Raw genomic sequence first — 19,642 nt, 5'->3', positions numbered from 1 at the left:
AATGTACAACTAAGTAAATAAAATTCAGCCTGTACAAACGATACTGTTCATAGTGGATTTACAAATGGTTTGTGGAGCTGTAAACCACTCCCTGAACAGCGGTGAAAATACCTGCCAACAGTCGAATGAAGTGACTCTGTACAGAGGAGAAAGAAGAGACGGTCCAGCATGCAGAGCCAAAACGAGTCAGGAAGCGTAAACAGTCATCCTACAAAACAAAGTAGGTACATTAAGCTTACTAACCAGACATTTAGTGAAGCATCATGTAATCTCAATAAATAATATAATAAATATTGTTACCTGTCTGCAGGGTAAACTTCCGAACAAAGGCTTCTCCTCATCCACCAATAATCTTTCTGTAGAAATGTAGGAAAAAAACACAAAAATGAACACTCAAGCTTTACTTTTTAAGTCTAGCACAGCTTTTTGTGTGAGACTTTACAGGTAAAAATTTGGCGAACTGCAAATCTTCAAATGATCAAAGCCATTGCTAAGGCTCTGAGACTCCAGTAAACTACAGTGAGAGACATCATCTACAGCTGGAGAAAAAAATCACCAGTGCTGAACCGTACTAGGAATGCCTATTAAAATTTGACCAAGGGTGCACTGTGAATTTTGTATGACCTATTCTACATCTTGTGTGTATAACTTGGTCCACTTGTCTTCCCTGATGCATCCTTGGCTTACTGCTCATATCTGTATGTATCTCATGTAGTTTGTTTGTTGTCTGCGTGTCCTACTCAGTTTGCCATTTTTCCTTAATGTACTTATTTATTAACGGCTTGATATCTGTATCAGGGATTTCATTGTATTTTGCATTATTATCTTTCTGGCTAATTTATCCACCTTTTCATTTCCACTTATTCCATCGTGTCCCAGTACCCAGCACAGTTTTATGTTGTAATTCATCTCAGTTAGTCTATGAATGGATCGTTGTATACTGTTAATAACTGGATAGTCTGCTTTGCATGCTTCAATTGCTTTAAGGCATGACTGAGTCAGTACATATTATTTTTTCAATATAGGTCTCTTCTGCAAATTTTTAAGTCAGTATTATGGTGTGGACTTCTGCAGTGAATATGGAGCTAGGTTGAGGTAGTTTGTCTGCTCTTAAATGTTGGTTTGTGGTTACTGCTGCTGCTACTTGCTCTGTGGTTTTTAATCCATCAGTATAAATGAATAAATAGAGTGGACATGTTTCTCTGATTTTCAAGAACTGATTAATGTATACATTTGGGTGTGTATTACCTTTTCCCCCATTTGCAAGGTCAAAGATGATATTAGGTTTCCTCATTTCCCAAGGGGGTATGTTGTAATGATGGTTTTGGGCTATCATGTTCAAATTTATCTTTATTTCATCTATGTATGGCTTCAATTGGGCTCTATGTGGTTGTATTATATTTCGCTTATTGCTTCTGATAGGAGGACATAATGGGTTTACAATTTTGTATGCTGGATTTCTTTGACCTTCCATGACTCCATGATTGTGTATTGCATTGCCACTTTTATAGTCTTCTGAGTTCATGTGATGTTCTTGAGATTCTGTGTAAAGGCTTGGGATGGGGGACAGTTATACTTAAAAACACAGTTATACTTTTTAAATCATACATATGTTTAGCATCTATAGCACAGCTTTAAACATTTTGGTGAACTGCAAAAAGTGAACTGCTGCCCCAGGTCATCATTTTGAGATGCTCGTCATTTAGCAAGAGCGTCTGCCACGTTTTCAGTCGCAATGGTCAAAGACTAGGGTAAAACAAAAAAGGCTATTGGAGACATGTCAAAAACAAAACATGAAGAAGGAATGTAAACAGCCATGACCAGTGGTTTTCAGATGCTCTTTCCCAGGCTTATAGTGACGTTGTGTGCAAACTAACCTATAGATTGAATGGTGTAGGCACAGCTGCCCCAGCACATGATAGGCACACGTAGGTCCTGCTCATTAGGATGCACCTTGAGTCCAACTTTATATGTGGCTGTCCCAAATGTTGTTAGCATCTCCTTTATGGAGCTCGAGTAAGGGTTGCTGCCAAAACACAGTACAGGGTGAAAAGTCTGGCATGTTAACAGATCAGGAGCAAAGTGAAAAAGCAAAATGTATTTGTGCTTACACTGGAATGTGGTCCAGTCTGAAACCCTCAGGGGGAGGACAGTCTTCTATGGTTTCTGCCTCATCAGCATCTGAGACACAAAGCAAAAGAAACATGTATATGTGTATATGTGACATGTATATGGTATCACATTCAAACAGCCATTTTTGTATATACAAGAAAAGTATTCGCCTTCATCTCAATTGCTTCTGTTTTTGATAACACATTAGAATGTTTAAGATCTTCCAACCATTTTAATAGAAGACAAGAGAAAACATAAAAAAAGTAGCTTTTAAATGCTAATCTTATTTATTGAATATAAATATTTATTTAAATGCAGTAAACAGTGCCACCTGAGCTAGTAAATCAAGCAGTTAACCAAATTTAATTTACAACTGGGTTCAATTTCACTACCACACCTGTTGAATCCAAACATCACTTGGATAGAACCTGTGTGAAATGTGAAGCAAGCTAGAGACTAAAAAGCAGCACATGATACCACATATGACATTAAAATACTAATAAGAACATGATTATGTTTTACATACTTTGGTTACATTCATGACACAAGAGGCAGTTACCGATTACACAAGATTCATCAGTTCTAGTTCAATGTCAAACAGTCATGGACACAAGCAAGTCCACCGTTGAAATACTCCACAGCAATGTAAGACTCATCACAAGTTATCACAAATGTTTCTGCAAAGGGTGGGAGTACTTTTTATATAGGTAAAGTAGGTTTTAAAAAAATCTAAATCACAGTAAGAAGGGCCTGGGTTTGATTCCCAGGTGGAGCAGTCCGTGTCCTTCCTGTGTGGAGTTTGCATGTTCTTCCTGTGTCTACGTGGGTTTCCTCCAGAAATTTTGGTTTCCTCCCACAGGCCAAAGATATGCAAGTGAGGTGAATTACAGATACAAAATTGCTCATTATGGTGTTTGACATTGAACTTGAATTGATGAATCATGTGTAACCTGTAACTACCTGTCCTGTCATGAATGTAACCAAAGTGTAAAACATGATACTAAAATCCTAATACAACTAAATATTTATCTTATTGAAGTTAAATCTGAAATAATTAAATGTGACAGCATTTTACTGCAAATACTTACGTGTTGGTTTGGCTTTCCTGTGAGCAGAATGCAAGGCTTTTACTTGCTGGAAGGTATAATTCAGCCACTGACCAAGACCTGGCTGTTCACTACTACTGAAACCACAAACACACACATTATGTTTAAACTGCCAAATGCATCAGACTTAAAATGAGTGACAAAAGCATTGGTTTCCCATCACTGTAACTTCAAGATGGGTTACCTAATAAGGTTCACCTGAATCAATACCTTCATAAATTTTAAATATTCTAGGCAGCCAGATGGCTTTGAGCAAGGAGACGCAGCTAAATTTACAGTCACCACACATTCCTCTGTACAGTTATGCTCTTGAACCTTGGCAATTGCCCGTTTGTATATGCTCCTTATTTGTTTAGAGTAAGCACTTGTGCTAAACCAGATTTTGATGTGTGAAGATTATTACTATTATTTATTATTTTGTTTTTCATTTCATTTCCATCAACCGCTTTATCATGGTCAAGGTCCCGATGAGTCTGGTTTTAAAGGAAAGCAGGAATACCCTGAACAAGGCATCAGTCAATCGCAGGGCTATAGCCACACATTCAATCATTGGTCAGCCAATATCACAGCCGTTGATTTCAGCAATAGTGGGTCAGCGTAATAGACAGCTGTGCCACCAGAGCGCCCCTAACTATGACTCTATATTGCAAAATAAATCACTTTACAAGACTGGATGAGCACACTTGTGTCTGCAATAAAATGATTATTTGTAGCTGAGCATAAACTGCTCATCTTCAATGCAACAGGCATGCACACAGACACAGCATATAATTCAAAGAACCCCAAAAAAACAGGAAAATAACAGTTAAATCAATGCATTTAAAGCTCCAGGATGTTAATTAGTGCCCAAATATTTAACTTATAAGCAAGGAAACCTTTGCTTTGGAAGCCGTGAGCACCCACAGCAAGTAAATGCATAGTGTTTTTTACAAATTCCATTTCCGCTATTATTAAAGCTATATTTAATGTAGTTCAAGTAATCCTTCCCTGAATCCGCAATATCATCTAAGCCTAAATTACTAGGTACAACAAGCAAAGAGCTTATTATTATTGCTTTACAAGTAAGACTAGAAAAAACATGATGAGCTTGTATGTGTTTACCTGCCGGAAGAATCGCTGAGTGGCAGGAGGGGAATGACTGTGTTACTAAGACACTCACAGAGTGGACATAAGTATTCCCCATTCTCTACATCATAACTGGTGTGCACACGAAGTCTCTGCTGTCTGCGCTGCTCTTTAGCCTGCACTGCCTCAAAATACCTGCAGGGGGAGACAGCAGATCAACGATTAGGTAGGCAACGGGGTTGGCTATGAAAAGAAATGAGGCTGAAGCGTATACAGTGCATCGGGGAAAAAGCCTGATCAACTTACCTCTGCCAGCAGTGAGAGTGCATGATGTGCCCACAACTACCAGTATGGGTGCCGAAGGACAGGTCAGGGTGAATAAAAAGAGGGTCGTGGCTCTCTATAATACACATAACGGGTACATGAATGCAAAACCATTTTGATGACTATTTATATCACGCTTATTAAAATGGCTACAGACGTACCGGGGTTGTGAGGGGGTCGCTTGCGGTTTTTGGACATGACTGTGGAGCGCTGAACAAATGCGGCGAGCACCATGGCTCTGCCGTCGGGTCTGATCTCTTGTTCCTCCTGACACAGGATACAGGTCACCACCTGCCTTCGTTTGCCTTTGCCTGCTCGCCAACGACGAGGCCCCACGCACACCAAAGCACTGTCCAATGAGCTAGGGCTGCAGCAACAACAAAGGGAGAGGTTTGCAAGTGGAACAGGACAAGTATTCATGCAAGTACACAAAGAAAAATTTACAAATATGAATGGGCTAGAATAAAACATTCAAACATTTTATTATTCTAACACTGGTTTTTAAACATCAGATTACTTAAATCCAAATAGTCTTGGACGCAAGTGCACTATGTAGGGTTTGACATATTTAAGTTCTATAAACTAGGCCAAACAGAAAACTGGATTGGGATTAATGGATTCCAGTCACAGACATAAATGTTGTAAAAAAAAAAAATAATAAAAAAATAAATAAGGCTTTACGATATATATTTAGTCTTCCCTTGGTACTCACTAGATTTAAGTGTACAAGACCCCAACCACACAAACAAATACAAAAAACTGCAAATTGCTCTAGGTCTCTGATCAAAACCAAGCAATAATACAATAATCACTACAAAAGAAACACACAGAACTGACTGGTAGCAAGACAAAGGTGGCATTCACAAAGCCAGTGTGCAGCTAACAGTTGTCTTGCGCATTAGCACTTTCAACAAAATCCCAAACTTGTGGAGTCCATGGCAACTCAATATAGAAGCACTTCGTAGTTCTACAATTACTGACATACCTTTTTAGCCTGCTTTCACCCTGTTCTGCAATGGTCAGGATCCCCACAGAGCAGGTATTAATTAGGTGGTGGATGATTCTCAGCTGCAGTGACAATGACATGGTGGTGGTGTGCTAGTGTGTGTTGTGCTGGTATGAGTGGATCAGACACAGCAGCGCTGCTGGAGTTTTTAATACTGTGTCCACCCACTGTCCACTCTATTAGACACTCATATCTAGTTGGTCCACCTTGTAGATGTAAAGTCAGTGACGATCGCTCATCTATTGCTGCTGTCTGAGTTGGTCATCTTCTAGACCTTCATCAGTGGTCACAGGACGCTGCCCATGGGGCACTGTTGGCTGGATGTTTTTGGTTGGTGGACTATTCTCAGTCCAGCAGCGGCAGTGAGGTGTTTAAAAACTCCATTAGGTGGCGCAGCGGTAAAAGACATGCGCTGCAACCAGAGCTGGATTTCGAAGGAGCGTCGTTTCGAATCCAGCTCTGCCTTCACGGTCGAGGCTGGGCGGCTACGAACAACGATTGGCCTGTTGTCCGGGTGGGGGGCGGGACTTGAGACCGTAGGGGATGCTCTCTCAGGAACGGGGTGGTTGCGCCCTCTGCTGGCTGGTTGGTGACGCCTATATGGAGACAGGAGGGGGTGTGGCGGAGTGTGTGATCCTCCGTGCACAGTACTCTGCCACGCTACACTCGTCAAGTGTGGGTGATAAGACGGTCGATTGGCTGTGCACGTTTCGGAGGAGGCGTGGAACGGCCTCGTCAGCCCCAATCAGGAGCAGGAATCCGCACTAATGAGAGGATGATAGATGGGATGAAATTGGACGTGCTAAATTTATAAAAAAAATAAAAAATAAATAAATAAATAAAAAACTCCATCAGCATTGCTGTGTCTGATCCATTCATACCAGCACAACACACACTAACACACTAACACACCACCACCATGTCAGTGTCACTGCAGTGCTGAGAATGATCCACCACCTAAATAATACCTGCTCTGTAGTGGTCCTGTGGGGGTCCTGACTATTGAAGAACAGCATGAAAGGGGGCTAACAAAGCATGCAGAGAAACAGATGGACTACAGTTAGTAATTGTAGAACTACAAAGTGCTTCTATATGGTAAGTGGAGCTGATCAAATTAACAGTGAGTGCAGAAACAAGGTGGTGGTTTTAATGTTATGGCTGATCGGTGTACAATATTTTAATATTTATTACAAGAACATGATATACATGCAACATAGTATGCAAACTACACAAATCAACACATAGTAAAAACTGTAACACTTTGGTCTTACTATAAAAATTGTAAAAGAAACAAGAAAACCTTCTCATAGCATAAACGTCTCAATCATTTAAAGAAGAAACATTTTTTATTGTAAAAAATATTTTCTACCAGGTAATTGATACCTTGTGAGGATTTCTGAAGCCTTCATTCCCCCCGTACTACATAGGTGACAGCTGCTGTTATGTCATGGTCCTTTTTAGACTTTTTTTTTTTTTCATAAGAAGTAATGGCAGAAAAAGACGACACAACTGACTGTTGCTTAAAAGCAACTCCACTGCTTGAATGATGTTTGTTTGTTTATTAGGATTTTAATGTCATGTTTTACACTTTGGTTACATTTATGACAGGAACGGTAGTTACTCATTACATACAAGGTTCATCAGTTCACACAAGGTTATATCGAACACAGTCATGGACAGTTTAGTATCTCCATTTTACCTCACTTGCATGTCTTAGGACTGTGGGAAGAAACCGGAGCACCCGTGTAAACCCACGCGGACACGGGGAGAACATGCAAACTCCACAAAGAAAGGACCCGGACTGCCCCAACTGGGGATCAAACACAGGACCTTCTTGCTGTGAGGCGACAGTGCTACCCACTTAGCCACCGTGCCGCCGCTTGAATGATGAAATAAATTGTAGTGTTTTCCGACTTTGTAGGCACTGGGCGGTGACATAGTTTGCATTTTGGGCCTAACAGCACTTGGTCAGACTTAAGAAATCCGAAACACTTCCATCAGCCTTTCTTTGAAACAATGTAATCGAGAGCAGTCAGCTCACCTTCGCCTTTTTCACCACTTTTGTTTTTGGTCGTAGCTTACTACTGATTGAGCGCTATTCCTTACCTCGTGTACGTTCGGTGTGCAGCCTGATCTATTGTGCCGGCTTTATGCCAACCCTACGTACTGTGTGATTAGGCTGCTTTCTATGGCTTTTCGGCACTAGTGAGGCGGAAAAATAGAAATGAAAGTATGCCCAAAACTTATTATCGTAATTGAGAAAAGGTTTATCATGATAAAAATCAAGATCGTTTTAACGCCTAGCGACAGCATACTAGGACATTTTTAAATTCATGTAAAAAAAAAAAAAAGTGATGCTGAAATGACGGGTAAATTATTGTTTTTTTAATCAAAATAGGAACAGCATTATTTGAAGTTAGCAACTACAAAATAACTTAATATTTTAGAGGATGGGATTATTATCAGGCTGTAAAGTAAGCATATGTAAAAAAATTTCCACCTGGATTACTGATAAGCATACTCACAGTGTTCATGCGTACATACCTGTGCTCTGCTGACGTAGAGGCGGAGGCATCAAGCTCCTCTAAGCTTTGCTGAAACAGCTCCTTGTTCTCGTTAATGAAATGTCTCTGCATCTCCGACATCTGAGCCATGATTTTCTCCCTACGCAGTCTGGCCATCTCTGCCTTTCTCTTCCTTTCCGCCTTATCTTTATCCCGTACAGTCTGCCACACGATATATTCAGTTAAGCATCTGTATAGGAATCAGTTACATTTGTGGGTAATAGGTAGCTCGGTTAGAAAGCTAGACATAGACAGACCTCTTCCTGACCGTGTCCTGATCCTTCGGCAGGCGGTGCAGCAGCTGTGCGCTCTCGCATGGTTTTGATGCTGGTCACCATCTATGCAGACATGAATACACAGTTAAGAAATAGCTTTACTATACTACATTTATGACATTTAGCAGAGAGTTTTAATCAAAACAAATTACAATTGAGGGGGCGCTAGTGAACAGGCAATGGCGTAGGTTGTTTTTTTTCGAGCTCCGCTTACTTTTTTTAATAAATATAGTTTGTGGCATTTGTTTTACAAAATAAAGTCATAGGTTAGTTATCTGAATGTGTAGTCAATATACTCATTTACTTTTTGGACGGATTAGGCGAGTAAATGGCTAAGAATTTACGTCAATTCACGTTTACGGGCAGGAACATCGCTAACAGGTCTAGCACCTCGGGTGATACCCAACCGATACCCAAAGATAAAATGACGGAGACGGCAGAGATGAAGGCCGAGATTCTCGCGTCTTTGAAGGAAGACATCACCGCTCTATTAAGGTCTGAGCTGAAAAGTGTACTCGCAGACGAATTTGCGGGAATGAAGTCTGAGCTACGGGCTGTTAAAGAGGAAGTGATTAACAGCGTGGCTGTGTTACGAGCGGACATGGACAGTATGAAACAGACCGTTACGGAAATGGAACATGGCCTCTCCACATGCTCAGATGATATCACTACTCTGCAAGTAACAGTGCACAAGCTTGGTAAGGATGTGGCTGGTCTGCAGGAGAAATGTGTCGACCTGGAAGGACGTATGAGGAGGTCGAATATTCGAATTCTTAATGTGACTGAGAGCTCTGGATCGAGCTCTCCTGCCGCAGTTTCAAAGTTATTGAAGGAAGCCCTGCATCTGGAGAAGGAGGTCATAGTGGATAGGTCACATCGCAGCCTGCAATTGAGGCAGGAGGGTGGCAAACCTCGTGCTATCGTGGCCAAACTTCACTATTATCAGGACTGTGTGGATATTCTTCGTCGGGCTAGAGAGGCTGGCTCTCTGCAGTTTAACGGTACTAAGATTTTCATCTTTCCCGACTACCCACCTAGTGTAGCCCGTGCCAGATCAGCTTTTAACGACGTTAAGAACATCCTCCGCGGGCATAAAGGAACTCGTTTTGGCATTTTCTATCCAGCTAAGCTCCGTATCACGCATAATGGGACTGAGAAAGAGTTCAGAGATCCAGCTGAGGCCATGGCATATGTGAAGGCCAACATCACACAGACTGGGTAATGCAGATAGATAGTCAGACACAGTCAGGTCTGTTGGTGAGTAACCAAAGATGAAGGATCCTATTATGAAACTTTATCCTTTTATGGGATTATATTTGGTCTTTATAAACAATGCAGGTGTTTTCATAAGAAACTAAAAATTATGAGTGGACTGCAATCTACATTTCATATAACCAAGAGGCTTAATAATATGTTCATTCGGTATATAGGCCACTTAAACTGTTATATTTTTCTTTATGTAAGCGGTGCTGGGCTGCTTGTACCACTAGTTTACCCTAGTTAGCACGTTAATGTGTATATTTTGCTGTGTAGGGGTTTTAGAGCACCTTGTTATGTTAGGTGACATGGGTTGGGGGTTAACTGCACAATTTCTTATTGTTATTGTTTGCTTAAGGTATGCTGAGTTATTAGAGGCCTCTGTGGTGTACTATTGTCAATATTTCACTACATCTATGATTAATATATGGCCAATGCACATCTAAAGAGTAAAGTGACGGGCTGCCAGGTAAAATTGGTAAGTTGGAATGTTAAATCTTTGAATCATCCGGTAAAGCGTAGTAAAGTATTCTCACATCTGAGGCGGATTGGGACAGGAATTGCTTTTCTACAGGAAACTCACCTACGGATCTGTGATCATTCTAGATTAAAGGGAAGATGGGTGGGACAAGCTTATCACTCCAAATTTAATTCAAAATCAAGGGGAGCTGCTATACTAATTAGCAAATCAGTTCCATTTATTATGTCAAGTATGGATGCTGATCCAGCGGGTAGATATATATTAGTAACAGGTAGATTATATAATATTCCAGTGATACTTCTAAACGTGTACGCACCAAATTGGGATGATAGTTCCTTTTTTAATTCTCTTTTCACTCGACTGCCTTATATGGATTCACATCATCTTATTATGGGAGGAGACATGAACTGCAACCTGTCATATTTAGATCGTAGTTCATCCTCACATCTTTCCCTTTCGAAATCGGCTCAAGCAATTAAAGTCTTTATGGACACCTATAAAATGATTGATATATGGCGCTTTCGTAATCCAAGCTCCAGGGCTTACTCTTTCTTTTCACATGTTCATAAAACATACTCCCGAATAGATTATATATTTCTGGATAAGCGTCTTTTACCTTTAGTTACCGATTGTGAATATCAGGCTATTGTGATATCAGACCACGCCCCAGTGGTGATGGACCTAAAAATTCCCACAACACATAACGAGTACCGTCCCTGGCGGTTGAATACGCTATTATTGGCTGACCAAGACTTTGTGAAATTTATTTCAAACGAAATTAATTTCTTTCTAACACAGAACACAACCCCGGGAATTTCTCCTTCAGTTATTTGGGAAGCGATGAAGGCATATCTAAGAGGTCAGATAATATCTTATATGGCTTTTGTAAGGAGAAATCAGATGAGACGCCTGGAGGAATTAACAAAAGATATCTTAGATCTAGATGCTATAATGGCCCGTTCTCCGTCTCCTGAGGTATACAAGAAAAGGCTGTTGGCACAGACGGAATATAATCTTCTATCCTCAAAATATGCTGAAAATATGATTAACAAAATTAATTGTAAGACGTATGAGCATGGTGAGAAGACAGGGAAGATCCTTGCCCAACAGTTACGTCAAAAGACAGCAAATCAAACCATATCTGAAATAAAAGATGATCAAGGTATCAGACATATAGACCACTCACAGATTAATAACTGTTTCCTTAAGTTTTATTCTAAATTATATGGATCAGAATCACCCGGGGATGAAGCCATATTAAAAGCATTTTTTGAACAAATCGATCTACCTACGATCGATGCGGAAGCTTTAAGTAAGCTTGATGCACCACTGACTAAAGTAGAATTTCTTGTAGCAGTAAAATCTCTGCAAAGTGGCAGGAGCCCGGGTCCAGATGGGTTCCCCAGTGAATTTTTTAAAAGGTTTGCTGTGGAGCTCACTCCACTTTTGCTCTCCGTTTATGAAGAATCATATACCTCCGGCTCACTACCTTTGACTATGCGTCAGGCAGTTATATCGTTAATTCTTAAGAAGGATAAAGATCCTGGGGAATGCGGTTCTTATCGTCCAATTTCGCTTCTCAATGTAGACTGTAAATTATTAGCCAAGATTCTTGCTCAAAGATTAGAAATTATTTTGCCATCTATAATCTCAGATGATCAAACCGGATTTATCAAACATAGGCAATTATTTTTCAACACACGCCGATTATTTAATGTTCTGTATGATCCCACCCCATCAGATGACACAGAAATATTGTTATCATTAGATGCTGAAAAAGCATTCGATCGTGTGGAGTGGCCTTATCTTTTTTATACAATGAGCAGATTCGGATTTAGCCAAAATTTTATCAGATGGATTGAGGTTCTTTATGCCTCACCTCTGGCAGCAGTCCGTACAAATAATACTTTATCCTCTTTTTTTAAGCTAGGCAGAGGCACTAGACAGGGCTGCCCCCTCTCGCCCCTCCTCTTCTCCTTAGTTATTGAACCATTAGCCACATTACTACGCAATAAGGAGGCAATTAAAGGGATATGTAGAGGAGGTTTACTGCATAAGGTTTCTTTATACGCGGACGATATGCTTTTATATATATCTGACCCACTTTCTAGTATACCGGAATTACTTAATGCATTAAATAGTTTTAGCAAAGTGTCAGGATATAAAATTAATTTTGGAAAGAGTGAGCTTATGCCCATAAACAATATGGACAGGGCGGCCAAATTAAATCAGTTCCCATTTAAAATAAATACTGATAAGTTTAAATATTTGGGACTATGGGTGACGCATAAATTTAGAGACCTTTATGACGCTAATTTTCCCCCTCTTATATCTAAAGTAAAACAAGATCTTGAAAGATGGAATTTACTCTCTCTGTCCCTAGGGGGCAGAATAAATATCATTAAAATGAACGTGGCCCCTAAATTCTTATTCTTGTTTCAAAATACCCCAGTTTTTTTAACAAGAACTTTTTTTAAACATATTAATAAGATGATTGTCGAGTTTATTTGGCATAATAAAAGGCCCAGAGCACGTTTGAGCATTTTGACAAGGCATCGTACACAAGGTGGTTTATCATTACCAAACTTTTTATATTATTACTGGGCCTGTAACGCACGGATATTATCTTATTGGATTGACAATGTAGAAGGACTAAGTGACCCCAAGTGGGTGCAATTGGAAAGAGCATCATGTACTCCAATATCACTGCAGGCATTGATTTGCTCGGTTGTTCCCATGCCTGAGCCTTTGTCCAACTATACGTCTAATCCGATTGTGAAACATTCATTGAAAATTTGGATACAGTTTAGAAAGGTGTTTTTACTTAAAAACCCCTCCAGCTTGGCTCCTGTAATTGGTAATAATATGTTTATTCCTTCAGTTACTGATGCGGCCTTCATTAAGTGGAGGGACATGGGCTTCTGTACCATAAAGGATCTCTTTGTTGATAACAAATTTGGAACATTTGAGCAGCTCAGGAGCATAGGAAATATTCCTCATTCACACTTTTTTAGGTACTTACAATTGCGGAGTTTTATTTCATCACATTACCCCCACTTCCCCACCTTGCCACCGAAAAATCTTTTGGATACCATCTTAGATTCTACCACAGCCCCACTAAAAATTGGTATAGTATATGCTTTAATTAACTCAGAAAAATCTGAATCTCTATTATCACTGAAACAACAATGCGAGGAGGAGCTAGGTATACAGATGTCGGAAAAGATCTGGGAGGAAGCCTTGGACAGAATTCATTCTTCGTCAATATGCTTGAGACATACTGTGATACAGTTCAAGGTTGTTCATCGTTTACATTGGTCTAAAATTAAGCTAAAAACCTTTTTGCCGGATATTGACCCTTTCTGTGAGAGATGTAATACAGACTTAGCCACTCTTTCACACATGTACTGGGCCTGTTCTAAATTAACAATATTTTGGCAATCAATATTTTCCTTTCTTTCAAATGTTCTAGATATTACTATCCCACCTTCACCATATGAGGCCATATTTGGGGTGACATCACAGGATATTTGCATAGGTAAATCAACAAAGAATGTAATTGCTTTTTCAACTTTGTTAGCAAGACGACTAATCTTACTCAATTGGAAAGATAGACGTCCACCTACTTTTAAACACTGGATTAAGGAACTAATGTATTTTTTGAATTTAGAAAAAATTCGTTATACGACGAGAGGGGACAGCCTGAGATTCTTTGCTATCTGGCAGCCTGTCATTACATATGTGGAACAAATGGATATTGATGCATAAGACCGTTTGTATGTACTGCCATTATTGGTCATGTTGTGCACCCTGTGACTGTTACAGCTACCATTACTAGACAATATTTGTTTGTTTATATGTGTATCAGTGTTGAGAGAAATTTATATGTGCAGTGGGGAGTGGGTGGGTTTTTCTTTCTTTCTTTTCATTGTTAAAATTTGCTCAAAAAATAATAAAAAGACCTTTGTTAAAAAAAAAACAAATTACAATTAAGAGTCTTGCTCAGGGGCCCAACCGTAGCAACTTGATGTTGTTGGGGCTTGAATCGGCAATCTTCTTATCTCTAGTCCAGTAATTTGACTGCTTAGCAATGCCCCTCAAAAAATCTGATTGATCTATTCATAGAACATTATTTAAAAAGGTAAACTGATCATCCAGTAGCTTTTTTATGGTGGCTGGGTCTGATTTCTCCGGCAGGACAGGACAGGACGCCAATCCATCACAGGGCTTTAGCCATATCGTGCCTGTACATAGACGCCCGGCAGGCCGATAGCACCACTGGCCAATCCCAGCAGTAGTGAGCTAGTGTAATTTACCGCTGTGCCACCTGAGTGCCTAGAGTTCGAGTAAAACTAATGCTGGGCAACGTTTGCATGTAGAATAATTTGCCAGTGGACAACTTGGGTTATCCCGTAATTCACACAGATTTCTAGCCCTTCTGCAGTCACAGCCTGGTGCAAACTGGAGCTTGAAATTTGCCAGTCTAGTGGGATGGGATAAGAAAAAGAGTGATTGAGGCTAGGGTTAGGGTAAACTAAATCCAAAACCTTAATACTGGAAGCACTACTTAATATGAAGCAGCCATCCGACATCAATACATTTTAATCCATCGTCTTAACAGGTGTTAAAAAAGAAATAGCAGCCCTGAAGCCTTTGGAAAATAAACTCGCAGAGTATGGTGGGACCAGCACGAACCTTGAACGCTCGACTAGCGACCATGATGGTAGGCCAAGAATAGTGCACTAACCACACTGACCAACTCCCTTGTGAGGACCTGGAGGGACATTCATGATGAAACAATATTTGTTGGGTGGAGTTGCCTGAAGGTGAGGATCTGGAGGGACATTAGTGATGGAACAATATTTGTTTGGTGGACTTGTCTATGTGTCAATCAGGTTTTCGGCACCAGGCAGCTAAAAGCATTCTAAAGCATCTCTAAAGTGTCACTCATTCCGGGCTAAAGTGCCTTTTCTAGTCCAGAGGGATATAAATATTGTATCTACTGTGACATGCACTGCAATTCATATTTATTTGATATGCATGTTTATTCGTTGTAAAAACCAATAAAAAGAGGAGAAAATAGTAAAACCTTAATTCATAATAGCATGTTAAATAAGAAGTGACTATTATACTATTACATATGAATTATTAAATTTGGGACAATGCATCCTGGACAGCTTTGCTTTACACCATAGGTCAAAGGCTTTGCAATCACTTAATTTCCAATGCTGTTTTTTATCTTGTGAGTTGGTAAAAGGCACTTTCTCTTCTATTTTGAATAATTTTTATAATCAGGGTGTCTGTTGTTTGTTTATTAGAATTTTAACATCATGTTTTACATTTTTAGTTACATTAATGACAGGAATGGTAGTTACTCATTACACAAGGTTCATCAGTTCACAAGGTTATATCGAACACAGTCATGGACTATTTAATGTCTCCAATTCACCTTACTTGCATGTCTTTTGACTGTGGCAGGAAACCGGAGGAAACCCACATGGACAAGGGGAGAACATGCAAACTCCACACAGAAAGGACCCAGACAGCCCGACTTGGGGATCGAAACCAGGAACTTCTTGCTGTGAGGCAACAGTGCTACCCACTAAGCCACCGTGCCGCCCGGGTGTCTGTTAAATTTCTCATTTAGATTTTTTCTTGGACAGTAACCATTTTTTAAAATAATATCTGCAAAATGTTAACCAACATGGCTAAAACCATATGTGTATCTCTTAAAAATGTGCAACATCCTCGTTTTTAGTTTCACCCTTTTGCTTAATGGCAAGCAGAACCATAAAGATGTGATGTACCTTGAGGATCCAGCGGATCATGTCCTTGTGCACCTCGAGATGAGATGCGCTCTGCAGGGTCTCCAATAGAGCTAGAACACTGGGAGTGTTGCTGGGAGCTTCACCAGGGCCTACCAGAGAAAAAAGAAAAAACACATAAGTATCAGTTTAAGAGCTTGAGTTTTTTGGATGGAGTTCTGTATAGATCAGCGTAGCTTCAATACTAAAACCTTGATATTATGAATAACGCAAGGATACAACTCACGGGAAATTTTAATGCTGAAGTTAAACGTGACTTCATTCTCTTCACTGCTGCTCTCTAGCTGCTGCTGTTCCTCCAGCAGAGCCATACCAATCAGGTGCAGCACCTGCAGCAACACACAATAATTGTAAATACTGTTTAAAAAGCGGCACAGCACACCCTATAATGCCATGTTGTTTATTTTGAACCAAACACACATACCCTCTGCAGCATGGATTCAGACCACTGTCCACCGCTGGGCTCCACGGCCCACTGCAGCACCGCTCCAAGCATGCCGATTAACACATCACACTGGAGGATGTTAACCAGGCTGGCAAACAGAGGGCAGAATGGAGGGAGTACTGGCGGTGGCAAAGCTGCAAAACACACACATGCACACGCTTGCCTTTAAAATGTATTTATTTATTAGGATTTTAATGTCATGTTTTACACACTTTGGTTACATTCATGACACAACAGGTAGTTACTGGTTACACAAGATTCGTAAGTTCACAAGTTTAATATCAAACACAGTCATAGACAATTTTGTATCTCCAATTCACCTCACTTGTATGTCTTTGGACTGTGGGAGGAAACCGGAGTTCCCGAAGGAAACCCACGCAGACACGGGGAGAACATGCAAACTCCACACAGAAAGGACCCGGCCCGCCCCCACCTGGGAATCGAACCCATACAAATGACTGATAACTTAAGCTTTGATATAATGAGTGTTTTGGCTGGGTGCATATTGCCACTTACCGTGTTTGAAAATATTATACAATATTAACTGACACTATTGACAGCTTATTCACTGCAGTATTCTATGAAATAAATTTTAGTTTAAAACATAAATGCAGGGTGCTCGTGTGGCACAGCAGTCTAATGCACTAACACACCACTGTTCGAATTAGAACAAGACAGGCTCTCTTCCTGCTGCAATATTTGAATTCTAGGACTGGTCCAGGCACCAGCTTAAGTATTGGGGGTGTTTGGGCTCTGTGTGGGAACCCATAAGAAGCGGCTGCAGATAGGTTAGATATCAGAGATCCGGCTCTCCTTGATAAGATTGGGGGTTGTGCAAACGATAGCGTTTCACAATTGGGAACTGGATATGACTACATTGGGAGAAAATCCAGGAAAAAAGTGTATTCATACATTAGCAAACATTTTGAACAACCTGTTAAAAATAAGTGTAAATGAACCTACCTGTGTCCTCTCCATTCTGTCTCCTAAGCTTTCGCTGAGCTTCCTCTGCCTGCATTAAAAACTTCAAAATCTTAGTTTACATACTGTTAAATACACACTGCAAAATTGTTAGTGTACACTGCATCATTAAACAGTTTTTTACTTATAAGGCTGACATGCTAGAACAGCTATAAATGCAGTCTGTAAAAGGGACTGTTCAAGAGAACACACCTTGGACTGGTCTGCTCTGGAATAATGATAGAAGTATAAGTTAAACTGCTTGGCAGATTCTGCACGAAGTTCATACAGTCCTCTGCCAGTCACTCCAGGCTTCCTGTTAAGAGACACAGCAGGAATAAACTTTAAATGTAATCAAATTTAGTTTGAATGCCTTGTCTACTTTAGAAAGGCGGTATGAAACTTACTTAAAAGTAGCAACACTATCAATGACTTTCTCCATCCCGGTCTCCTTATTCTCCTGAGAAGAGAAAAATCCAGACTTGTCAGGCCTTATTAACACTTTGTATAGTCAAGACATGTGGTGTAAGATGACGAGCCTAACTATTGTGTGGCAGACTGCACGAAACCATTAAAAATACTGTTTTAGAGTGGCCATCAGGTGGCGCAACTGCCTATTACGCTAGCCCACCACTGCCGAGATACAAACCCACGAGGGCTAGTCAGGTGTATACACAGACATGATTGGTTATGTCTGTTGGATGTTGGCCGAAGCCCTGTGATGGACTGGCGCCCTATCTGGGGTATTCTTGTCTTGCTCCCAACATTTGATAATGATTGGTGTTGTCAGCTGTATGCAATTTGGAACACCAAAGTAGTTTATTTTAAGCCCAGCTGTTGCTCTAGTTAAGAATTTTAGCCTAAAGCTAATATCCAAAGTAACCGCAATGTGCAGCACAGACAGCAGCTAGACGGGCTGGGAGTGGCTCGGTAAGGTCCTGGTAGGTTGTCACAGGTATCTGGAGCCATGCTGACTGCAGTGCATCCCACAGCTGCTGGAGGTGGCATGGGGGAGGAAAACATTCACAGAGCGAAGACGATGATCGAGGTGGTCCCACAGATGCTCAATTAAGTTCAAGTCTGGGGAATTAGGGGGCAAGGACGGTACTTTGAAGTCTTGGTCATGCTCTTTCAACAAATGTCGGACATTTCTAGCCATGTGACATGTCGTATTGTTTAGCTGGAAGATTCTATCCGCCCCAGAGAAGACAATTTTACCCATGTTACTTTCACACATGACAGCAACGAGGGATATATGTGAAGACAGCCTATCACACACCTTATTTACCCACCAAGCCAGCTCATGAGACTTGACTCCCTTTATGAGCAACATGATGCGGCCGTTGAAAGTAGGAAGTGGTCATAATAATGTGACTCGACTGTAGGGTTGGGCGGTATGATGGTATTGCGGTATACCGCGGTATTTAAAAATGTTGACGGTATTTAAAAATAGTGACGGTATTTTAAAAAATGTGAAGCGCCAAATTTCTGCTTCAGGTCTACCTTGAAAACGGAGACTTTAAGACATTCGCGCATCCACAGTAAGGGAGGGGTGGGAGTGGTAGGCGGTTGGAGCTCACTGATTGGTTGTAGTGATGTGAATTATCACTCCTTGAAGGGAGTCGGATCTTTTGGCTCGGTTCCTTTTAAAGAGCCGTTCAAAAAAAAATGGCTCTTCGTTCTTCTGGAGGCGCTATTGGGTAAACAGCCCCAATATTAATATCAATGATGAACAATCATGCACATTTTGCTACCTTGCCTTAAATGTAGGTCTAATTCAAACAACACTTACATGAGAAAAAAAGATTTATTTTAAAAGGAAAAAAACTACAGAGAAGAGACATGCTGTGGTTGCATTAAGTTTCTCTTGTGCAGAGATGTGCCTGTGTTTGTTTCTGCTTTAAAACATACACACCATGAACGAATCAGATTTAACTTAAACTAGTTTATTTCTCAATTATTTGTCATTACATTACTAGCACTGCGCGTTTTCTACATGTTCTCTCTGTAGCTCGGTTACGGCTCGGTCGGTCTCTCTCTCTCTCCGTGTGTGTGTGTGTGTGTGTGTGTGTGTGTGTGTGTGTGTGTGTCGCTCTCTCCACGATATTAAAAGTGTTTTCAGATTTGAATTTCGACAATAAACAGCTCTTATTATGACTGATTAATTCCCTCTACTGATGGAAGCGGAATGTGTGGATTACAGCTGATAAGAACTACGCAGA

At 40.5% G+C, this 19,642-nt stretch overlaps 1 protein-coding gene across 3 annotated transcripts in view; it reads right to left on the bottom strand.

Annotated features, from left to right (window-relative positions):
* The window catches only part of ubr2 (ubiquitin protein ligase E3 component n-recognin 2), a 62,119-nt gene that overhangs the window by 11,054 nt on the left and 31,423 nt on the right, over positions 1-19,642 (bottom strand). For 2 of the 3 annotated variants that reach the window (XM_062995920.1, XM_062995921.1), the window contains exons 22-37: positions 17,828-17,880; positions 17,634-17,736; positions 17,424-17,472; positions 16,440-16,594; positions 16,242-16,344; positions 15,998-16,107; positions 8,435-8,515; positions 8,158-8,339; positions 4,769-4,974; positions 4,590-4,683; positions 4,320-4,478; positions 3,201-3,295; positions 2,112-2,181; positions 1,878-2,026; positions 301-356; positions 112-208 (exon numbers count right to left, since the gene is read on the bottom strand). In XM_062995920.1, coding sequence (XP_062851990.1) covers positions 112-208; positions 301-356; positions 1,878-2,026; positions 2,112-2,181; positions 3,201-3,295; positions 4,320-4,478; positions 4,590-4,683; positions 4,769-4,974; positions 8,158-8,339; positions 8,435-8,515; positions 15,998-16,107; positions 16,242-16,344; positions 16,440-16,594; positions 17,424-17,472; positions 17,634-17,736; positions 17,828-17,880 — 1,762 coding nt within the window. The remainder of the gene's footprint in view (positions 1-111; positions 209-300; positions 357-1,877; positions 2,027-2,111; positions 2,182-3,200; positions 3,296-4,319; positions 4,479-4,589; positions 4,684-4,768; positions 4,975-8,157; positions 8,340-8,434; positions 8,516-15,997; positions 16,108-16,241; positions 16,345-16,439; positions 16,595-17,423; positions 17,473-17,633; positions 17,737-17,827; positions 17,881-19,642) is intronic. The other variant, XM_062995922.1, reaches the window with a different exon arrangement.

The sequence above is a fragment of the Trichomycterus rosablanca genome, chromosome 5, assembly GCF_030014385.1.
Source record: "Trichomycterus rosablanca isolate fTriRos1 chromosome 5, fTriRos1.hap1, whole genome shotgun sequence".
NCBI lineage: Eukaryota > Metazoa > Chordata > Actinopteri > Siluriformes > Trichomycteridae > Trichomycterus > Trichomycterus rosablanca.
Note: the sequence above shows the minus strand (reverse complement) of the source record. Positions and strands in the feature narration are given on the sequence as shown.